Genomic DNA, 24,812 nt, shown 5'->3' with positions numbered 1-24,812 from the left:
AAAAACAGCTTCCTTATTTCATGTCCAATAAATACATAATCAAAATAACCATATGCAACCTCACATAAATCTAAAGTAAATGCTGTATCCTGACTGTATTTTGGGACAATTTCATCTTCTCCTCCTGAGGATTGTGTTGGTGACCACCACAGCTTCAAAGCAGCATTGTTGATGCTGAGATAGCTGGGCCAGAAAAGATGCCATGAGTTAGGATGGCATACACCTTGGTGGGCACCAGCAGAAATTAGTCTAGGGGAGAGAACAGTAAAATGCATTAAAACTCTCATTGTGCATCACTGGATATATCCTGGAACAGGTCTCTAAAGGAAATTCAGTAATGATCTCTTTTTACATCAGCACCATAGTAACCACAGTAGCCCTGCCTATGGTCAAGTCTTTTGTTATGCCGTTTATTTACCACACAAAAGGCAAATAAAAAGGCTTACTTGTCAGGCAGCATGGCAATTGTGCCACACGTGTTCAGCCATGTCATCCACTAGAATGGCGACCCGGTCTGTCACATCTCCGACGAGAACCATTCGGTCTACCTCATTTGCTTTTTCCTCTCTTTGTGAATAAGAGCAAAAGTCCACATTCAGCCGGTCTGCTATTGAGGTGACCCTGCAAAGGAAAAGTAAAATGTCAACGTGTCCAAGTGAATAAAACTGTAACTGTACACGTCAAATTAGAGCCTTGTCAGAGATCAGTCAACAAAAATGTAATCTAAAGTCAATTTTAGAGGAGATATGGTGAAGGTAAGCTATGCTCAAGGGTAGAAGACTATGGTAAATGCGCCTGCATACCTCTTGGCTCCTCCAGCATCAGGTAGACAATGGTACAGTTTTTCCATTCAGGGATGTTCTCTTTGATCCATTTCAGCACAGCTGGCTCTGCATACAAGTTATTCAACTGGGATATCAAAGAAGCCCTGGAAAAAAAATAATACAGCTGAACTGACTGGTTGCAGGAGTGGAACATTATACTATCTTTGTTAACATGTAGGTAAATGTAAGCCAGGAAAGTCAGTTTCTAATATAGGTTCTTCAAAATCAGACATGTTTAGAATGCAAACCAAAAATATTCCCCAAAAGGGACTGATGGCAGGATTGGTGAATTAAAAATGCACTTCTGTTTAGATCTGCTTTTGTGTTGCTCACCTGTATCTGTGAAGCATGCAAGTCCATGGTGATAATATGGTCAGCGCCTGACACTGACAAAACATGTTGGCCACCAACTTGCAGAGATAGGAGCACGGCTCTGCAATGAAAATAGATCTCTTCAGTCACATGAATAAGTGAACTGGCAAGTGTGGCTCATTTCTAAAAATAACACTTAAACTGAGAGCTTAACCTTTCAGTAAAATTATACCAGTCAAATATTACAGTCTAGACCTCAATATTTTTTAATGTGACAAATATTTTGTTTATGACCATTGATATTTTCAGTCAGTATTTAATATAAACTAGGACAGCTGATATTACAAAAACCACCAGTTAGTATAGTAAATATGAATACTAAGCAGAAGAGGCGTTCAGTTTACATTTTGCAAGAACAAGTTAAATACATTCAAAATGTATGTTTGGCCCAGCTCTGGGATACTTTTACAATACAGCAATTATCATTATAAGAGACATGCATCCACAATATCAAAAGATCTCCCAGTTCTACTGAATAAAAAGGTTTTGATTTGGTTGTAAAACATACAAAACATTCCATTCATGCAATATGATTGAGATTTGGAATGAGAGTAATAACAGGCAAATAGCTACTCAGGAAGAATAAAGATGGGAGCAGCAGCTGATTCAGCAACTCATACAGACGGGAAAGGAAAAACAAACGGAAAAAAAGGAAGCAAATATGCCTTGTGGAGTCTTTGTTGATTGACATGGTTGCAGGCTTCTTGTCATGATGCTGGATGGCAAATGGCATGACAGAAGTAATAGACAGATATCCCTCACCCCACCTTGTCCTTCTTGTCTTGCCGGGCATACGGAAAGCAGGGGATACAGCCGTGACCCTGGAGGCTGAGGCAATCTTGCAGGCGTGATCATGATCAGCAGCTCCATCAAATTTCATTGATTCCCCCACAACCACTCTGCACGATGTAGACATCTTCCCCACGAACGCTCTCCCCTATCTCCACGCTGCCAGAGGACAGAGGTGACAAGACAAACAGCACTTAGTGCCATGGAGCTAAGTCACTATGGCAGGCAGGAGATAGATGACACAGAGTAAACAATGGCCTGTGTCTACGTGTGATTTGATCTGCACAGTGGTTATACTGGGGGAAACAGAAGGATGCTGAGTCAGAAAAATGACGTCTCAATTTGATATGTGACAAGACATTATCATTTCTGTTTATGACGCAGTTCAGGTGGATTTGTTGCTCAACAATTAGCAGATTGGTTGTTAGTTAACATGAGTTCTCAGCCACGCGTGGACTACAAGTTCCTAACAACACTGCGCGGCAATTTCATCGTGACACCACGTTTCTAATTAAAATAAATGTCGCTAGCTTACATTTGCGTACTAGGCACACCTCTGACTATAAGCTTCTTTAAAGCGGCCAGGACACATAACAAACTCACCATTTTCTTGGTTGCTAAATTTCTTCGTTACAACCTTCCCCAGCTCGAGACCAAGCGATCTGCCTTTTTCTGAGACAGGTCCGGATGTGAGCTCCCGCTAAATATTTTGATATTAGGCATTTTGTTGCGGTCCAGGGCGTCGTTCAGTCCAAGCTGGCAGCGGCAGGGAACAACTGTCGAGTCAGAGGGAGACGAAGAGTCAAGACAGCAACTGGAAATTGATCAACAGTTGACGAGCTACTCTTACAGAGCTAAAGTGTGTTCCCTACCTATCCACCATTATGTCCCACAATCACGCGTGCAGCTATCACTCCAGGGCGGCGCGCACGCTTTCACTTACGTACTGCGCCGATGAACGTCATTCCGTCGGTCCAGAGGAGCCAAGAACAGAAGCAAGTAAAAAAAAAAAAGAAGGTACATCCCGAGAAAAAGCCAAGCCTACTCATATCAACTTTAACCGCAGTTTAATCATTTCTCCAGGTTATTGCCTTAAGTAAATGATTTTTTTTATTATAAAAAAACATGTATATTGGCTGTAAAGCAACATTAACGTTTTGTAAACCGTTGACGTGTCTCCACTAAGCTTCAATATTTAACTTTGGGTCCTCTGAATATTCACCACCTGTCCGACATGTGGAGGACACTGCAGTGTTTATGTCGGCTACACTGCTCATAGTAGGCTATCATATATTTTATTAATGATAATATTTAGCCTGTCCATACAGTAGGTGGAGAGATAACAGAACTGCACATTACACTTATTGTAGTCATTATCATAAATCAAAACTTTCCTCTTTTTGCAGACGTATGCCTGGCACTCCTTTCAGGACCTCAGAGACACATAGTGAATTTATTGGACTACAATAAATGTGTGTCACCGAAATACAGTCGCTAAAAGAGGTAAAATAAAATATACATTTAACAGCACTACTAGTTCATTATAGGGGCTTTTCAGAGTAAACCTTTAACTTGTTGGCACAGTAGAAAAGCACAGATGTTACTACTCTATGTTTTAGTCAAATGTCAAAGTTTGCCATGACAGTGTGACAGTGAATCAGAATGAACCAGGAAACCAGGATCCTGACCTGAGGCAGCTAATCGTTAGCAGCCATCGTTATTTTTTATTATTTACACATTTGTGCTTTTCCTACTGTGACATGTCAAACATGTCTACTGTCAATAAACTCATAGCCTACTATCACAGTAGCCATATTACTGCATGTTGAGGTTTGACTTGTGTGTAAAATTATGAGTGTTATACTGTAGATCGCCAACATCCACAGACAGTTGTATTTTCACTGTAATATATATATAATATAGATATATTTTTTTTTTTGTGCATACATAAATATTTACTGCAGTGTTTTTTGCAAAGAGGCCCTCTGGCTGTTGGTTGGCTCAGCTTCGATCTGCTTTTCCATTGTTTAGCACAAATACTAATAACCCAGAGAAAAAAAACAAACATTTTAAATAAACTTATCTTAACTGTCAGCACCAAACAACCATTTTACTGTCAACCATTGGTGTTGTGTCAAGTCAATGACGTTTGCACTGTTGAGTCAACATCAATTTGTGCCAAAGGCAAATGAATGAAGCAAATACAGCAATAAGAACCTGCTGGTAGCAGCAAGAGAGACTTTTCTAGGTTATCTATCTTTCACATGACATCATTTGTGGGAAGTCATTGTTACTGGACACCCTGTCACTACTTCAAGTTTTCTGCATGCAATGTCATCTCCAAATTCTGTGAAAGAGTTTATATAATATACTTTATTGCTCTTAAAACATGAGTTAACTTTGTACACAGACAAAAGACCACAGTGAGGACAAGATCATTGACAGTAAATAAAAACAGGAATGAATAGGTGCACATAAAGAAACAATGGATTAAGCCATGGAGGGCTCATTGTGTGAATGAAACATAGACAAATCCACACAGTTTAGCAAAGCAACTGAACAGTGACAACCACAGAAAATGTTTACTATAATGTTAAAATTTTCAAGTGCTGATGAGAGAACATTGTCTGATATTTTTGTTTATAAAAATAAACATGTCCCATGCTTTATACTCATAATATATTCTTTAAAATATATGTTTTGCTATTAGTCTCTATGTTACATTACTACTATAAATAATTACCTTACAGACATGTTTTATCTTGTCATTTTTACAAAATAGTGAAGAGTTTGGATAAATCTTAATGTTACAAGTGATGTTTTAAAAGTGTTTTTTGTTCTCTCAAATATTTGATCTTATTATTTACATTAACAGTGTAGAATAATACTTTTCCATATCGAATATCATTTGCAAAACATTAACATGTTGCCACCGTGGCCTTTCATTTGTTTTCCCATTTTTTCACTTTAGAATGGGAAAATTATCTGAACAAACAGTATCATCAGTATCTGCCCCTGAAAGTCTAATACGTAAGGGAAAACATGCAGTACAGTGAAAGAGAAAACACTGCATATGGTTATGGAAAATGCTACATCAACAGCGAAGGAAAACCAGTTAAAAGAAAGTGCTTGTCAACACCACAAATGTCTACTGAAACCAAGAAAAGAAGTGCAACAAAGCTGATATATTGATTTTCCTTTTATATTGAATGTGAAATTGTCAGTATAAAGTGAAAAGTATTATAGGTGGGCTATATTTCCCTTCACCAGTGAATAATCACATTGTGAGTGTGATGTACAATCACACCCTAACCCTAAACTGAAATAGTAAAAAAAAAAAAAATGAACAGGAAAAAGTGTAACTGGCTCAAATTCACATTAGTACTAAGACATATTCTGGCTAGAAAATATCAGGTGCAATTAAATGAACACCACTATTGATTTATAATGTTCGTCAAACACTGAACATTTGTAAGTTTGTTTTAAACTACAGTATGTATACTGTATGACACTTAGCATCTTAAAATCAATTCCTCACCACCAAACAGTTACAGTAAATACCTTGATTCAAGGATGATTAGATACCATGTCTCAGGGTGGATATTTGCACCATACACAGTATTTAAAAAACATTTGAGTTAGAATTATTGGAGTACCATGTTATATCCCAAATGACTGACCATTACAGTCATACAGCCATATTGCATTTCTTGTCTTTAGTATTTTGGCAGCCCATTTGTCACTATTAATTTGGTTTCACAGCACTTTCTTTTAACAGTATGTCCAGTATACATGTTAGGCCAGTACAACTACAAAGCCACTGTGAATAATTTCCAGGAATAACAAGAGGATGAGACACAAAGGAGATTTCAGACAGGAAACAGATGTGTTAGTTTTATTAAAATACATAGAAAACTACTTTGTGTGTTTCTTATATATTTGCTAGATTGCACAATGTATAACAGCACATAGAAAGCAAATTTGTTTATATTGTATCTGAAAACCTGAATAAAAACAAAGGATCTTTTGAAACGGGTAAGCTTTAACCTTGAGGATATGGATTATGTGAAACTGTTGGTGTGGACTCAAGTGAGTTTTTCAGCAGCAGAGTGAATAAAAAACACTGAATCAAACATTAAAAGATACATTTCGACTTCAGAGCTAATTTCAGAGGTTGTGCAAAATCCTAGAGATACGCTTACTCACTTGCAAGTGGATGGCTATATTTAAAACTATGATTCACAACACATGAGATGCAAGTGAGCTATGGATTAGTGATGGTGTAAAATACACTCTGTGCGTTATTAAGTACAGTGTGGGTATTCCTTCTATACAGCTGAGTGATGTAACATAACTCATTACTGTATAGTGGATAAGACTGTGACTTGGGTCTCTGCTACATTGTCTGCCCTGAGCAGGTGTATTTCATACCTGCACCGTTATAGTGAGAGAATGGGCCTCTGTCAGTAAGTATAGTTTAATATGTCATACTTGTCTTTCAGTGGTTTTCATTTTCCAACACTGTTACTTACATTTTGACTCTTGTATCAGTATGCCAGACATTGTCAACATAGCCAACAGAGATCTCCATTTTGCATTACAACAGTTAGAAATTTCAACAAACAAACACATCACCATCTAACCAACCAACGCTTTGGACTACGCAATTTACAGAAGTCGCTACTTGACGAAATCTTTGAAATATTTTTGTCCAGAGCATACATTTATTTATGATGATTTGTTATAACTTTTATAGTTCTCTTAACTCAATACATTTCAAATATATTCTGTACCTTTTTTTCTTCACAAAACTTTATATTATTTGCTAAGTAGACACAACTCAAATATACATTACATATAAAATATTATACTATAATGACTTATGTATATTGTGAATATTGATATGAGGTGATTAGCCCTGTATCACCCAGTCTGTTATAGGGTTCTTATTCCATTGTGCATTAGTTTGGTGTATCTTTATATTTCAAAACAAGATCCACAAGGCTACCTCAGGGCCTGTAAACATGGGATGGAACAGCTGCATTGCAATTTTTACTGAGGATGATTAATTGCACGTCTTGTAAAAAATGTAAACAATAAATAAATAATGAATTTGTATAGAGTAGCGACCCACATTCTGGACTGTTGTGATTACATCCCTGCCAGATTTATTTTTACTGGGCAGGCAGAGTTTTGATGGGTCGAGTGAGCGAGCCCATGTTATTGGTGTTGGAGGAAACTTGAGGGCTCACTGTCTTTGTCGGCAGGCTGCTTGAGTGTCCCATTGACTCTTCTGCTGCACGCAGAAGCAAAGTGTAGTTGATAGCTACCTCCTCAACTTTTCTCAACAGCTGCAGCCTTTGGGCTTCTGAACGAACCCCTCTGACCAATTTAATGAAGGTTTGAGTTAGTTCACACAACACTTGAAAGCTTGCCGAGACAACAGCAAGCATACGTGTTGGGCTTTTTTCAACACTCGCCACTCGTCGACAAGATGCTCTGAATTCTTTGAAGCGCACTGCCAACTCCTGTTTGTACTCTGCAATCCGTGAGGGCTGAAGACGAGCCTCACCCTCAGCTTGTGGGCTATTAGCACACTGGCGCAGGATAGCTAGCAACTCATTAGCATCCAACTGGGCATTTAGGAAACCATCAGGTAAGCTGAATGTTTTCCCTTGTAGAGCCTGTACCCGTGCCAGGCTCCCCTCCAGCGTACGGCAGGCTCTCAGGTCAATTTCCTGTGTCTGTGGCTCCTCCTCTTCCTCTTCTTCTTCCTCCCCACTGCAGTCTTCTGCATTAAGAACCTGGAGGGTTTTGCTTACTACAGGAAAGGTACGTGAGTCTAGCTCCATGCCTGGCAGGACCTGAAGGGGTATGGAGTATGAGAGCTCATCCTTCTCACTGCTTTCATCTGTTGCTTCACACTTCCTGTAGCAGAAACAGAATGAGCAGCATTTATCCTTGTCATCACTGTCTTCACTGGGCAGGGTCAGCAGCACCTCACCAGTCCCTTCTTTACTTTCACACAGTAGCTCCTCTCCCTGAATGAAAAACACACCCTTTTTCCCCTTCCCTTCTGCTTGATGAGACTGAGTGTGGACTGGCTCTACTGGGGTGGGGAGCCTCAGCCCTGTGGCCCTCACTCTCTCCATCTCCTTCTCTAGACTCTTAGCTTTTGGCTTCACCTCAGCATACACAGGTGTGCTGGTGCTGTTGTCCAGTTCTCCAATGCTGTATCGCCTCTGGAGCTTCTTATATTGTGGAGCTCCCATGCAATCTGTTTGAGAAGTACAGGTGGGCAAGCAGGAGCCCTGCTCTCCCCTTGGCTCTCTTGACTCAAGGCTGGTAGAGCGTATTCGTGTGGTCTTGATCTCTAAGGTCTGGGGTCTCCTTGTAGCAACTTGGGTGTGAGGAGCTTTGGAGACTGCAGGAGGGGTCTTTGAGATAGTTCTGTCTCTGCCTCTGTGTTGTGTCTCTGTTGTTGAGCCAACTGGTGTGTCAGGTAGTCGCATGCCCCTACACATTCTCTTACAGTCACAGCTGCGTCTCTGCTCCCTGGAGATACCTGGTGCCTTTAGGACAGGGCTAGTGCGGAGCTGGCAGGCACAAGGAGTGCCTGAGGGCACAGGTGAGGATCCTTGGGGCAAAAATTCTCCCTGGGAGGACTTGGGTTTCAGCAGCTCCTCCAAGAACTCTAGCTCATACTGGCGGACTTTCTGCAACTGAGCCCTCCGCTCATCTGTTTCTCTTCGCATTCTTGCTGGGAACGTAGCTGAAAGAAGGTTTCTAAAGCTCAAGAAAGGGGCACTGCGCTGGGACTTCCCCTTACCTTGTTTCTTTGAGTCTCTGGCTGGGAGAGTGGAGACCATTTCTATTGATGGGCTAGATGTCGTTGGATCATCTAAAATAGGTAAGGATTTTATGGGGCATTTCTGTGACTCAGGGTGGGATTTTCCCAGGGAACTCTCAGTCTTGCTTTCAGGTATTTCTTTTCTCTCTGTTTTTACAGGCAAACGAGGGGAGTACTTGGTTTGTATTTGAGGGCTGGGTTTTGCTAAACTAGGATCTGCTCCTACTCTAACTGCATTTTCTTTGCTGCTAGCCAGCTGGAGGCCTTTGGCCCGAAGACGCTCATCATCTGTGGGGGAGGAGGACTGAAACACCACTACCTTCTGAACCTGTGGGTCTTTTAGTCTTAGTTGAGGTCCAGGCTCCTGTTGCACTGGGCATGTGCAGAAAAGGTCGTCAACTGGCAGAAGTTCTGTAGAGCTTGAAGGCTTCATGGTCTCGCTAGAGGCAGTCTTGGCATCTTGGCACATTTTTGTAGGGGAAATCTTGGCAGAGGCAGTTCTGTCCACAGGCAAGAGGATTGGTAAGGCTTTGTTACTAGGGTCTGTATTAAGAGGTGCTGTTGTCTTCCCCTTTATACCCTCAGTGAGATTTTGGCACAGTGTCTCCCCAGAAGAATTTGATAACTTCTGGTCTTTACTGACTTGAGCTGTCAGTGAAGCATCAGATACTTTAAGTTCTTCGGGTGACTTAGAAAGGGGATCAGGGGTGTTTGCTTTGGTGGACTCAGAGTTAGCTTTCATTTCTGCTTTCTGTTCAGTCTGAGTAGTGTCTTGATTGCCCCCTTGCTCTGTCACAACACTGAGTATTGCTGAGTCTTGACTGGGACTGACTTTAAAGGGAACAGTCTTGCTGAGGATTACTTGCTTGGGTGGACAGCCAGCACGAATCTGACCCACAGAGAAGGCCCCTGTCCCTATGGTTTTTGCAGTGCAGCCAGGGATAGCCAAGGGAAAGTCACGGCGGCATAGGATACGTTCCTTGTTGATATGGTGAGCCAGCAGGTAGGCCTGGTTCTGGTTCTGCTTCATTGCCGACACCATCTCAGAAACATCCGTCAATTCAGAGGAGTTGGTCTCATGGCCTGAGTCCAATGATGACTCAGGTGTAATGGCAGCTAAGACAATCAGCCCTGAGGAGGAAGGTAACACACACACTGTTAGGATAATCAAGTGAGAACAAACAGTAAGCATTATCAGTAGTAAGTATTAGTAAGCATAGCACAGAAATATGTTATATTAGTGTTTTACTGTACTTTTTGAACCAGTCATTTGCAGTTGAGTGGACTCATCTTGTTCACAAAACAAAAATAATTTTTGGAATAGTTTCAAAATCAGTTCTTCAGGATCAGATTTGTAACCCCTTTCAAGATTTATCTATGGACCAGTGGGCTTGCCTCACCCAACCTAGAAGAACAGTAGCTTTTCCATACAGATGCATTGGTGTTCTTAAGAAATGTGCAAAGACTAGCAAATTTCCTACCCTGATTATGTTCATAGAAACATAAAATTTAGCTGGCTGAGTTGTCAGTTGCAAAACAATTTAGTTTTAATAATGGGCTTGTTTTTATAATGTTTTTAGACACACAGTGTTGTGTGATATTGTTGTTTCGTCTGCATTTATTTATAACCTGTTATATAATCTGTTATAACCTCTACCTTATATTATTATATATGCCTTGCTACCATAAAATTAAGACATTACATGATTTTCTTGCTATTTCACAAGGATAATCACTTTAGTAGTAATAAAGAGTATGTACTGCAAATGTACAATGTAATATTAATTGATAAAAAAGCAAAATTTTATTGGATTAGTGTTACTTTTAATTCTTAGATGTGGGCTGTGGCATGACTGAGGTTGTTGACCTGCAGTCTGTGTTGGCTGTTGAGGGTGATGGGGGTAGTCCTCAGAAGCTGCCAAAGCCTCTAGTGCCTGTAAGGTGGACACCAGAGCATCATCAAGCTCCTGGGCATGATCTCGGACTGTTCTCGTGGCCACATTATCAATCAGTGTCACAGGCACATCTTCCTTGGATGGGGCCAGCTTCCCAGAGGTGACCCCTGGGCTGACACTGGTTCGAGCCTTCCTCCCTCTCTTTGGGTCATCCTCATCTGAACTGTTGTCCCTGAATCCAGGCGGTGGTGCAGCAATAGCAGGCGGTGGTGGTTGCAGCTTCTCTCCTCCACTATCTGCCTCCTCCTCATCCTCCTCTACATTCCCTGGGGGCGGAAGGGCCATGAGGTCAACAGCACCTGCATCTCGGGAAGCACAGGCGCTGGAGCAATGTTTCCCAGAGCTCCCACTACTGTTCACTGCTGCTGACAGACCCTCTGCCCTAAGCCTGGCTTTGCAGGAGTCACAGAAGTATCGTGAAGCTTTCTGGGACTGACCCATTGTTTGGGCTCGGATTCTAAAGCCTGCATTTTCCACTGCTGGGCTCTCCAAAACCCCAGCTATTTCCTCTGTACTCTGTTGGGTGGGGTCTGACTTCGTGCGAGGTCGCCCATGGGGCTCCTGAGAAATAAAGTTCTCATTGATGTCGAGTTCAGCTTCAGCTTCAGCTTCAGCATTTGTTTGGAGCTCCTGAAATTGTTGTTGTTCTCGAAGGTGGACATGACACAGGCCTAGATGCTGAGGCTCTGCTGGAACTAGGGCCCTTGAAGACCCTGACTCCCTGTGCGAGCTTTCCCTCTCGTCCCCTCGCCGACCTCCGCTTGGCAAGCCGGTTGCCCCAGAACGTGGGTGAGCATGGTGGGAGCTTCTGTAATCTGAGGATAGAATTGTCAGAGCAGTGGAGAGTTTGAGGTGTTAAGAACTAGTGGGGATAGAGAAGATCCAGATGGGAAAGCAGAGCAGCTGGTGGTCACATGGAGGTTATTTGTTATTTCAGAGATGGATGTTGAAAGTTGAAGTTTGTTTGAGGTTGGAGGGTTAGATTCTGGTGGAATGTGATGGTATGATGATCCTTCTTTTATGTGGACTACAGGTTGAGACAGCAGATGGCAGACGATCTGTTCATGTTTGAACAGTAAAATGTTTATGATCACAGAAAAAAGTACAATTCACTGTAAAACTCCATAATGTTATTATAGCTTGAGAAAAAATATGGATTATCCCATTCCAGTGAGTCAAGATGGAAATGAGAGGAGAGACAGCAGAGGGCGCCATGGGATGATAGTTCCAGGATAACCTGGTTACTACAGGTAATGGTTTCAGTCAATGAAGAAGCAGATCAGATGTCCATGTAGACTGAACATATAATGAGGACTGCCAAATATTGTCTGACATGCAGTGTCTAATATGATGCTGAAATAAAGACACTTTAACTTGGACAACTTTAAATGTGTGATATATGAATGTTTCATCTTAAGCTTTTCAGTAAACAATGTTGTTATCTGTAAATCATGGCATTTGTTGTATATTGCCTAATCAGAGCATGTGTTCAAAATTAACCTCTACAAGTCAAGAAGACTTCTAACGTACCTGCCTTGGTCAGCTGAGACTGACCAGGGGTCCGGAAGTAGATAGTCCGTTTAGGGTCTACAAACAGCTTGTAGTAGCCAGAGATGAGGCACGCAAAGTTACTGGCATCAGGCCATTCCATGAGTAGGACCAGGGGCTGCAGGGGGTGATAGGGAGGGGGACTATTTAGGGGATAGGCAACAAGCATTTCCAAATCATTTTGCAATTACCTAAGTAATTAAAATTTAATTAAAACAAATTTGTAGTCAATAATTTTATCATTTATAGAGTAGGGATGTCACAAGAACCAATACTTAAACAAGTCCATGCTAAGATTCTAAAAATGTGATGGTACTTGTTTTTCTACAGTACCGTAGGTAACAAAGGTACCGTAGATGTCGTAGGTACGGGAGATGTGATTCTTCCCAGACTGATGAGGGCAGCATAATTACCCTACAAGCATTCTAGTTTGACATCAAACTCAAAGAGAAGAAGAGGGCAGCGTAGTAAACAATAACAACAACACATGCAAGTTTGGTTGCAGAAACAAATCCGCCACAACACAAACAACACACACCAAAACTGGTGTATGGAGATATTTTGCAGTTGATGCGGATCAGCAGGGACAAGTTATAGATGACCAAAAGAAGACAATCTCAAATAAAAGGAGGAAACACCTCAATCTTATCTAAGCAGCTCAAAGAGAGGCCTCCGGATCTGTACACAGAACTTGGGGTGAGTTTCAGTTGTTAACTTTATATTAACAGCATGTTGTCAAAATGTTCATGTCTTGAAATGTTACCGTTATAGTTTGTGAACTGCAACAGCTGGAATCTGTAGCAAAGCTCCACACACAACATTCACAGAGGCTAACACTAGCTTGTGTAGGCTAACATAGCAACAGCTCATAAAGAGAGTTTGGTGCTCACAGCATTAGTAGGCTAACATCATCACCCTTTAAACTACTGCTGTACACCGACTATATGAAAGTGTGTGTATGTGTGTGCGCATGCCCACATACGTGCATGTGTGTTATCACACTGTGTGTGCAGCAGTCTCTGTTGTTTTCTGGTTTTTGCTGTGGTATTGAATTCGGTATTGAGAATCATGGAATTTCATTGTTATTGGTACCAATTATCAGATTTCTGGTATCGTGAAAGTTAAAATGGAAACTGCATCTCTAAAGATATGCCTCGCAAAATCCACATTTTCCCTGCTATAGAGTAATTTGTTTTGTTAGTATCAGATGTTTTTGTCAGATGCATTTTTAAAGACTGTTGTAATACCTTAGCCTCATGGATTGTCCCCTCCACACGAGCCACTCCTTGACTCTCTCGGTAGAGCTGGATCTTGGCAACCCTACTGAATTCGGCCAGAACTGTTGTGAGGTTGTTTTTCAGGTCAATCACATGACTAATGCCATGTCGAGGACCCACAAGTAGTGTTGTAGCTGATTGTTTCTCATCCTGTAGAAAAACACAGGAGGTCAACAATTATTTGCCTTTATTTACAATAATGCAATAATAATACCATACATTTTCAAAATCACTGAGCAGAAACGTAAGGAAAATAACTGGGAGCAAGGAATTAAGTAAAAGAGATACAAATGTATTCCTGAGCACAAAGATTAAAAAATGTGTTACCAGTCCAACAGTGTGAAACAGTATTCCTCCAAATGGTGGGAGGTCATTGAGCACACGCATGTACTGCAGCTTTCCTTGGAGAGGAGGGACCTGTCAACAGAATGATAAACAAGAAACTCTCATCTTTGGAAGTGGTATCCTCATCCAGTACTAACTACGTCCTCCTGGTGGCACTGTTGAGCCACAGATGTTGCTAATAAGGTCTTATGCAACAGTTACATCTACAGAGATGAGGGGCTTGTCCTAAGACTGGTTCTCTAGCAGCCATACCCATAGAATACAGTAAAATAAGTGTTGAGATTTAAATGTTCATAATAATAGGGAGTATAGCAATTTGACTAAAGGTCTCTATAAATTTGCAATGCTTATAAATGTGTTATAATAACCAAAGGCACTAAAATATTCCACAAAGAATACTCAGTGTTGAAATGGTTTATTTGGAGAAACCTTGTTGCCTGATGGTGGCGGATGCTGATAGGTCTTCAGCAACTGAGACAGGCTCTTACACACATTCTTCTCCTTGACTGTTGGAAGCAGAGTGAGGGGAAGGAAAGGCTCTAGTCCCCACTCTTTTCTGTGATAAAGAGCAGAAGGAAAGTCAGTGGAAAACAACAGTGTGGTGTAGTTAATCAGAGTCCAGGGAAGATGTCACAACTCAGGAGACAAAGGAGTTATTTCATCCCATGGGAAGATAGAGTGTGCATAGCTTACATCCCCTACAACTCCTGGCTTGACATGGCCACCCTAAGTCTATTACAAGCACAGTGGATCTGTTCTGCTTCTATGGTTGTGACTGCAGAAGCTAATTACTTGCTAGGTTGAGGTTTTGTAGAATAAATGAGCAAATTGAGGGAGAGATGTAATTTCACAAAGCAATGGATTTCTTTGTCTCATAACGACCTGGGGAAAATGATCCTTGAGTAATTTGAGTTTTTAATATTATTGGGATTAACTATTAATCATTTAGATATTACTGAATGAACAAACTTCATTGTGGGACCCTCATTCTGACATACTACTCAGAATTCTTAATGAGGTAAAAAAAAAAAATGCAATACATCAATTCATGTCTGCAATTTCTCATTAGTTCATATGAAAGCTAATTCAGTTTTTTGGACTTACTCTACATGCTTGAGAGAAATCTTCTGATTGGGCCTTGCGGAGGACACAGTGATGTAGATATGGAGCGCAGCCAAACGTAACGTGATATCAGATTTCCAATCCACGCCAAAGCGCTCCTTGATGACGTCATTGCGACTCTGTGAGAACACAATGAAATGTTTTGTACACAGCTGGTTGTAAACAACACTGTTAAAGACTGGAATCGCTCTGTAAGTTTTATAATTACTTTAATTGGTAGGAAGTGCTTCCAAATTCATAAGGCTTTTGGATATCTGCTGCTAATGTGAAAGCATTTTTGGAGAGTCTGCAACAGGGCCATTGTGTGTAAAGCCTGACTCTGGCATATGTATCCTTTCAAACTCTAAAATCACTCAACGAACGCAGTAGACTAAACCAACTGTAGACTAAAACTAGCTACATATAAGAACTTGTAATCCTTGGCTCCCTCTTGGTAGTCCTTGTTCTTTGACAAAACTCTTTCGGTGTCATGAGACTGAATGACATCCTTAATCCAGTGCTTTACCTGTATATAGAGGTATTCAAATGCAGCAGGGTCCCTTCTCAGCAGGTCCGCAGGGTCCTTGGGGAAGAAGCAGATGCGGAACAGACACTTCATCCCTTGGAAATAGGTTCTGTGCACCACCTGAGGGAATACGACGTTATCAGCTAGATAACAACTACATCTTTGGCATTAGTCACACATACAGTATGTATCACGGTATCATTTTCCATAAGTGAACAGGGAAGACTGAATTCTAGATGCACCCTGTATCTTCACAATTCCACAGTTACAGTATGTGTACGTAAGTTGCTTTAGTTTAAGGTGAAGAAATGCAAAGAAATGTAGAACCATAAACCAACCGATTACAACAACCTTAAACTATTAGTAGCGCAAAATATGAAATAGATGAAACACAAAAAAATCTTATTTTGCATCCCGCATTATAGTTTCAGTGGTACAGAATATCATATAGACGTCATTTTATTTTTAACTTTTAGGTAGTAGTTTCTCAGCTGGCACCAGACAATGTCAATGTAATGTCAGAAGGACGATGGACTCTAATGACTCTAACATCAGACAGACGTTGAATTTTAATTTGAAATGTAAATTGGGTTGGTGTCAAAACCCAATGTTGGCTAAGTGACATTGTGACGCTTAGCAGATGTTTAGCAGATATTTAGCAGAAGTTGGGTTGTGCTCATGATTGGGGGGGTTGGTATTTTATGTCACGATGACGGTGAGACATTCAGAAGACGTTGGATTTTGGTTACTTAACAATACAACTTAAAACCAACAAAATATCACAACAGCTGTTGTTGCTATTCTTTGTCAAATTGATGTTGGAATTAGATTTTGTCCTGACATTGAATTTTGGTCACCTGACATCACAACCTACATTCAACCAAATATGAATGCCTAACAACATTGGTGGCCAGCTGCGTGCCTGTCAGATTGCCTGGATGCCAGAGGCTTACTTTGTTCTCCTGACAGAGTATGATTGGCAGTTTATCTGACAAATTGGAGACACAGAATCTCCCATGGAACCCGTAGAACATTTTTCCAATAAAAGCAAAATCACACAGAATCATAAATACATACCAAAACTCAGAAATGAAAACCAAAAGGCAAGCAAAACCAACAAACCAACCAACCTACCTATGTAGTAGTTTGGGGTTGCTTTTACTGCTACTCCTTTAAGCATACCCATCATTTAAACTGTTTTAGGAACATCTTATACTCATTTGGGTTCTTACATGTGTCAGAGGCTGGTTCTCCTGCAGCAGATGCAACCTCTGATTCTGGTCTAGTCCACCTGCCTCCAGTACTAAGGCAAAGTGCTCAATGTAGCGCAGTGAGAGGCGGTCCTGCAGGGAGGAGATCACATCCTGGAAGAAGAGAGATGGAAACAGATTAAAGACTGGAATACACTTCCACAGCAGGAATACATTCTACTACTAGTAAAATATATGTTATATTTGATGTATGGAGGCTATTTTCACCCTGAATTCCCTCCATGTTTAAACAGAGTAGTTTGTCAAATTGATATCATTGTGATGGGTGTTTTTGTGTGTCGTCTTTTTGCTATGATATCATCTTAGTCAGTTTGTGCAATAGAGAGCTTCCATAGATATTCTTTATTCTGCACAGTGACTGCATCCTATTAAAGCAAATAACGTCTGTGTGGTGGGTTGTGCTGGGCAAACTTTTGCTTCTGTGCAGATCAGGATCTATGAATGATGTAGAGCTTTTCTCATATCCGTCTAAAATGCACAGAGAACACTATCTGAGGGGAAATTCACAGTTTATCACATTTTACCGTGGGCTATGCCTGAGGATAAGGTTTCATAATTTCTTTGCCCTCTAAATATTTTAGAGGCATGGACGTTAAAAGGGATTCTATTGTAATGATATGTTGCTGTAGTTTGGCTGCAAGTCTCAGTGTGGAGGCTCAGAGCTGTGAAATATTTACACTAATGATTTGCTCTCCATAAACAATTTAATTGACACTTGCTGATGTAACCCAAGCAACAACTACCCCTTAAAAACAGAGAGTTTAAACTGTATTGACCTGTGTGGTTTGCATTAAATGATGCCTGGGGAAGCCACACAGTCACCTGAAGGACCCACAGAATGCTATAGATTGTAGTCTAAAATACTGCAGGAAATCTTCTTAAGTTGACAGTCTAATGGGCATACTACTGGGCATCCTATTGTGCCATTGATTTAATCTGTGGTATTGTTTTATTGATCTGGGCCTTCTTATTATGCTGAAATTCCATTTAATTAGGCTGACAGGAGAGAGCTTCCTCCATCTCTCCTTTAAAGTGCTGCTCTGCTTCTCCCTCCATGAGCAGAGGAGAGATTTGTGAAATCTAATAGAGTCTGTTTAATGAGTCTGCTCTGAGATGTCAGACTCATCTTAAAGGCTGACATAGAGACAGAAACGACCTCTGTCTGACTGGATTCATTTGTTACTTTATAACCTTAATCGCACAGATGAGATTTTATATTTCAAAAACTGAGAGGATGACGTTTCACAAAATTTTTATTTTATTTCCTCAAAACAACTACCGATTAGATATAAACTTGAAAGAAAGGACACAAGTGATTTTTGATTGAATTCTGAATTTATGTGCGTCAGTCCTTGTCGATGTGTAGAAAATCATATGTGAGAGAGTGCAACTGGATTGTATTGGTAATCACTCCACTTAACAAAACTCCAAAACATATTTTGAGAAGTTCTGTTATACAATGTAAAAACGAAATTCAACATTAACATTACATCATGGAAAAGCCACAAAGTCAATAATAGTGTGGTAATGTTTTTGGCATATTAATTGCTCAATCTCTTTTAGCTAGTTAAGGATGTTTCTATCTTACACTGAAATCTTTTGTTAGAGCTGATGTTTTTTTTTTGGCTGCTTAGGGGCAGTGTAAACCAGATGTAAACACAACGCTGACATATTAAACTTTTAAGACAATATGGCAAATGATTTACACATACTGCAGAAATGAATCAACATTATCATTCCTATGGGGTATTTTTCCTGCCCAGATGATGAATGTCAGTCCAGTATTCATTCTCCTCTTAGCTCTGTTTTTGTCTCCACCAACCACTTAGAGAAAGGTCTCCATATACGCTCCATTTATTCACCAGCTTGTCACTAACTGTGTCTGGACAGGCAGTGTACATTAGATTTATTTTTTAGAGCTTTTTTTCTGAAAACATTCTGCTGCGACCACAATGGCTGCCCCGAGAGCTGTGTGAGTGAACGTAAATAGTAAAGTCGTACGCCAGGCAGCTAACCAATGAGATGAAAGTTGATACAAAAAAAAACTGCATAGGTGAGGGAAACTACAGTCTGGCAACAGATCCCTGTGGGTTCATCACTATGAGTGATCCTCTTCCAAAAACACCTAGTTGTGTGATCCATTGTTAAAATAAACATGCTGATCACACCTGCTTCGACTCAAAATCACAATAACGCTGACATCACTCAGCCCTTGTGGACCCATCCATACACACATGGACATCAGACTCAGCTGTAGTGAATACATACCCTAACAGTGGTACGGCTATCAAACGTAAAGGACTTAATCTGTCCATTCTCCAAGAACACCTTCAGCACATTTGGTATGAGTAGCAAGGAGTCGTCCTTTAGCATTGTCTGAAAGAGAATGAGGGAGAAAACATCTTTAGTGAAAAAAAGAAAGTGTGAGAATGTGCCAAAAGGGTAATCAAGAATTATTCGCACAATACAAACACAATCAGCTGTAATGGTGGGTTTGCACTTGTAGTGCTATTGAGTGAGAAGCAGTAAAAAGCAGGAAAAAGGAGGAGAGGTAAGACACACAGAGTCCTTAAGTGAACAATAGGGAGATACTTGAGCTGAACTCTGGACAGTCTGAGATGGAGGAAAACTCTGCCTCAGGATGCCCCCCTCCCCCATGCATTATATCAGGATCAAAGAAGGGTTTATTCAGTTTCTCCAGTCTATCAATTCAATATGTATGTCATGCAAAGAAAATTGGATGGTGGGATTGAAAGCAGTAACCAAAGAGTGGCATGAGTGGAGGAATAAGAGGTGAGGCTTGATTCAAGGTTACTGCTTTTTCTCAAAGTACAAGAAAAGTTGTGATACGCAGCTCAGTTCATTCTTGCTGGGATGAGATGTGACAGGGACTATACCCTCCCTGTCGCTGTCTCCTTTTTAAATTTTTTTTTTATCTTGCTATGGGCTTTTTAAGAAAATGACTCCATTCCAATTATGTAGTTTCAATGAATCACAGTTGTGATCAGAGGAAAAGAAGGTATCTTAATGTGAAGAGGGACCTGAGGGTTTTAATGTGACATTTGGCAAGGATGCATCAGGAAACAGCCTTGCAGCCCAGGGGAAATCCATATTTGTAGACCAAAACAAAATCAAACCTTATCTTTTTCCTGTACATTTCTTCCCTTTTTATCTCCTGATGAGATTTGTAAGAACAGTAGGCAGACATTGCTCATGACAGTAAATGGATGTGAATTTATTGCAACAATATATCTCAGAAAAGGCATTTAGTTGGAATAGAGAGAGTTGTGTCCACAGCAGATGCCCAGCAGTCTGTTTTTGGAGGACTTAAGTACTCAGAAGGCTCAACAAGCTGTTCTTCTTTGCAGTTTGGATGTGACTAAAGCCTGCGTTATGAGGGAATAGATCTGTCTCCATTCTTCAGCATTAAAACGAAGGTGCACCATGCAGTGAAAAGGCACCCCAAGCAGGTCTATCATTTCCCATTGCAAGCCACTGCCTTTGCTGGTGTTAGTGAGGGTGAGCTGGAGCCGATTTGTCTCATGCAGGGAAAGGGTTATGTGGGGCAAATCACAGCTCAACGTCATGTCCTCATCACTTTCCCCTCCCCTCTTTCTCTCAATAAAAACCAGGCTAGATGGCCAAGAGTGATAAGCTTTTGGATGATCAATAGCAGCCTGTGGCTCCTAATCACTGGGGACAGAGATTAAGAAATGTCTTGCCATGGGTAGGGGGTTGGTGGGTGAAATATCTAATCATTACCAATCATAGCAACCCCCTTCCATCTCTGCATCAACATCAATGAGATTCACAAATGTAAGAGAAACTGGGAAGGAGATCGAGGAAGAGAACAGTTCCAGCCTTCCTGTTGCTTGCATTTAATGAAACTGGTGCTTTTTTCTGGGTTGATTGAAGTCTACTAAAGGAAATCTATGACGTTCACATGATGTTGACTGCTGGTAGTGTCTGGCAAGAGTGGATGGTATAATCAGCTGCAATGAAAAGTGAGCTTGAGTCGGTTGCCTAACACTCTGTGTTGGCTTCATCCAGAGGTTATCAGCGACCTGTTGACACATGTGATGGGCAATCCTGTTCTCTACTTTCTTCCATTAAGTTCAGATAAATGGAAAATAAAATGATGAAATACACTTTCCTCCAACTCCTGATACTTTATTGATTGTCTGTTGCTTGTCATCTTCATTCCCTCACTTTATTTACAGCGTTAGCTCCTTTTCTCCTCTATAGATTCTTGATTGACCAACAGGCATTAGGGACTGAATGAAAACTTTTGAGGTGAGGAAGGGTGCTGGATCTTATATTTTATATTTTTTATAAAAAAAAGGAAGCAAGGCCCCTCCAGTGTAATTAATGTTTTAACTTTAGACATTTTATGAAATAGAGTAGGAGTATCGGGTACACAAAAAAAGCTGAAATGACTCTCCCCTGCTCTCTCAAAAAACAGACTACCCTCCCTTTTGCAAAAATTTAAATTACAATATCTTATCTTTTTTCAGACCCTGGCACTCCCATAAATATGCCACACAGCAGGTCTCAATTCTCACCCAAGACATGCAAGGTTGAACCCCAATGCCCAGAAATCACTAACATTTCAAAATTATATTGTGGCTGTTTCCACAATGTTTGAATCCTGTGAGAATTCAAATCAGTCAGGAAAGCAATTTATTTGTTGCCAAACTGCTGGACCACACACACACACACACACACACACACACACACACACACACACACACACACACACACACACACACACACACACACACGAGTGGAGAGAGGATACTCGAAGTTTTTGCGATTGCTGATCAGACAAAAGAAATTCACAGCGGAAGAGGGAGGGACATTGTGACAGCATGTGTTTGCATGCACGTGTCTCAGAGAGACATGACACATTGAACTTACTGAGTCTGGGTCGCTGATGGACACTTGCTCTGAAAAGCGCACTTTAGGCGGGTTAGTTCGCAGGCGGGCCTTTTTGGCTGCACTTATGAAGGCAGACTTAGGTGACTGAGGATAAGAAGAGAGAGAGAGAGAGAGAGGAAGTCTTGAATCAGCTTGAAAGAAGAGACGTAAATGAGAGAAAAGCCCCTGTGACTGCCACTGTTAAAGAGACGTGTTCTGGAGAGTCAGCTAACGTTGCTGCAATGCGACAAACCTGCTTTATACATGACACTCACCTGCTAAAAGTTTCAGTATTTTTTAATTGAGTGCAATATAGATGTTAGCCACTTTATCAAATAGGCTCCAGAATAGCTGCATAACTCATAACTCTAGGTTCCAAATTATGACACTGAAAGAAAATAAATGAGATTTAATTATTTTTGCATTTTCATATCTATTTTTCATCTTCCAAAAAATATACAGTTAAGTTAGCCGGCTAAATAACTATTTTCTCTATATGGAGGCACACAATCTTTATTTAACAAAGTCTCATGTAGGTGTTCATGTGCCCACATGGAGCTGTTCTGAACGAGGTTACCAGGAAAAGAAATTACTCTAATGTGTAGGCATGGTCTGTGAATACTAATGTATGTCTGGAATGTATTAGTGTGCACTGCTGGAACTGAATACTGCACAGTGTTTTTGTATGATTCAGAGTGAAAGGAGAAGTGTTAAGACTGACGAAGAGTAAGAGGGATCCTGAGGGAGAGGAACATGAAAGAGAGAGTGTCCCATTATACTACCTGATGGGGCTGCAGCACAGTGAGAACTATAGTGTCTTTGCAGCGTCTATGGAGAGACAACAGAGAGTGGAGTGGGTTAGATAACGCCACGAACAGCACGGTATTTAGAGAGCTTCTCCAGTTTATATCTGCCATTTCCTCACTGTCCTTCAGCTGCAAAAGGACTGACTCATCCACAGATTTGTGTTGATGTAACGCATCACCAGCAGTAAGAAACAGTTTGTTTCTTTTGAACCGCCCTCTTTACCCGTGTCCTCTTTTACCCCTCCTGCCCCTGCTGCTGGTACCCTGGCCCGTGCCCTCCCCCTCCCCCTCCCTCCCTCCTGGGACAGTAAAGGATGTTACCTTACAAGGTCTATGACTCTCTCTCGGGGCGCGTCGCTCACCGTCTCCTCGTTAATGGCCAAGATCTGGTCTCCAGGGAGAAGCTTGCCAAAGGAGGGGCCGTCTGCAGATGAGATGGGCCACACAGCCAGAGTACAAAGTCATATACACACAGTGAAATGGAAAGTTTAATTTGAGTCATCACATGATCTACTTAAAGTGTCATCACTCTAGATATATATCTACAGATATAGAGAATACATCATCCATGTATTCTCTATATCTGTCTCTCTGTCTAACATACACACGCACACACACTAACCAGCAGAGACGGAGCGTACAATGACAGGCCTCTGGCTGCCTGCAATGAAGCCGAAGCCTTGAGTCGGATGGCGCTGGATGGTGACCTGTCGAGCTGAGGCAGGACTTAGGGTACCACTGTCCATACCATCTTGGCTCTCCTCTAACATTGCAGAGCTGCAGAGTACACACAGACACAAATACAGGTTTAAATGGCTCAATAATGAGGAGTGTGCCGTTTGTGCAGGTAATGTGTAGCACCGTGTACCTGTCACATGCGTTCGTGTGTCCATCCTGGACCTTGGCCATCCCCTGAGAGGAGGAAGCAGCATGGGACAGGGTCGCACTGCAAAGGCCTCACTCCGTTTTGCAATCATTCACCTGCACAATAGAGAGAAGGCAATAGGGATGCAAGCAAAGACGTAAAATAACCTGTTTGCTCCACAGCAAAAAATAAAACAAAAACCTTTTGAAATTTCCTTGGCATTCATTTTCTGTGCTGAAACCACAGCCTCTGCAAGCACAACTTGGAAAATGGTTACACAGAATACTAAAATAATGAAAGTGAAAAAACATCTCCCACTGTCAACAGGTTTCATTTGTCTCATAAGGTTCTGCATTGTCATGAAAAATGCAGGATGGAAGCATATAAAGTGTAGGCAAATAATAATAATAATAAAAATGGCATTTTTATTGAAATAAATGCCAAAAGCATCTGACTTTAGATATCTGCCTTCAGAGAAGCTGCGGCTATGAAGGACCTATAACATAATGCACACAGAGTTCGTAGCACATTAAGGTCTCTGAATCTGCCAGTCTCTGCCAGTGTGGACCAGGCTACTGCTGTGAACCACACATGCTCTTTTACAGATGCCTGTGTGGGAGGCAGCGAAAGCAAGATTACTGAAAGACTGTGTGTGAGTGTGTATGTGGCACGTGGGTTTCTGTGTTTGTGGCAGAAAAATGATTGGAGAAAGAAATGGATGGAAATGATTGTGTGAGGGAAAGACAGCCAGATATTTCTGCTCATATCTGTGATCTAGGGCTCTGATGATTGCTGACTAAAGATGAGACACTGATTGTGATGTTAATGGCGCAGATGGGCTAAAACAGAAAGAGACAGATAAAGAGAAGGAAAACTGCTCTGGATTATTATGCAGAGATAGGCTTTTGAGAGCAAATACCTTTCTGAGTGCCACAGGCAGAGAAGAAACTGTCAGTGACGGGAGGCTGAGTCACATTAGTCAATAGTTCAGATTCATATTCTTGTCACTTGTTATTTCTGATAACAGTGGCTTATGGGGGAGCATGGCTCATTTACAATTCCAGTGATGCATTACTGATCTCTACCTTGTGTCATGGTATCAGATGAGGGTTGATGCATCGTAGATAGGCTTCATACTGAGCTCAGTCCATGACTAAAAATCCATTACATTATGTGTGCTTTGAATTTCAATTATACAAATCATTTGAATAGATTAGATTTGAATAAAAAATTCTATATTCAATATTCAGCTGACTTACAAAGGATCATCTGTCTGTATCAAAGGTGCATAGTGGTGACAAATGGTGCCGCACCAGCTGGTTCTGCCTCTAAAAAGGATTACATGTTTTTGATTGAGAATGATTAT

General features: G+C 41.0%; 1 protein-coding gene and 1 pseudogene across 1 annotated transcript; both read right to left on the bottom strand.

Moving 5' to 3' along the window:
- Positions 1–111: 111 nt before the first annotated feature.
- LOC111226759 lies at positions 112–2,781 on the bottom strand (annotated as a pseudogene).
- Positions 2,782–7,159: 4,378 nt separating this feature from the next.
- On the bottom strand, positions 7,160–23,490 carry frmpd3 (FERM and PDZ domain containing 3). The gene is made up of 15 exons (XM_022752013.1): positions 23,450–23,490; positions 23,204–23,358; positions 22,903–23,005; positions 22,558–22,603; positions 21,776–21,880; positions 19,127–19,234; positions 16,820–16,951; positions 15,588–15,707; positions 15,065–15,201; positions 14,390–14,516; positions 13,943–14,032; positions 13,586–13,765; positions 12,321–12,456; positions 10,703–11,605; positions 7,160–9,966 (listed from the first exon to the last, which is right to left on the bottom strand). Exons 1-15 carry the CDS (start codon positions 23,488–23,490, stop codon positions 7,160–7,162), a joined length of 5,190 nt encoding a protein of 1,729 aa, XP_022607734.1.
- Between the last annotated feature and the right edge of the window lie 1,322 nt (positions 23,491–24,812).

The sequence above is a fragment of the Seriola dumerili genome, unplaced genomic scaffold, assembly GCF_002260705.1.
Source record: "Seriola dumerili isolate Sdu_G_001 unplaced genomic scaffold, Sdu_1.0 BDQW01000161.1, whole genome shotgun sequence".
In the NCBI taxonomy this organism is placed as follows: domain Eukaryota; kingdom Metazoa; phylum Chordata; class Actinopteri; order Carangiformes; family Carangidae; genus Seriola; species Seriola dumerili.
Note: the sequence above shows the minus strand (reverse complement) of the source record. Positions and strands in the feature narration are given on the sequence as shown.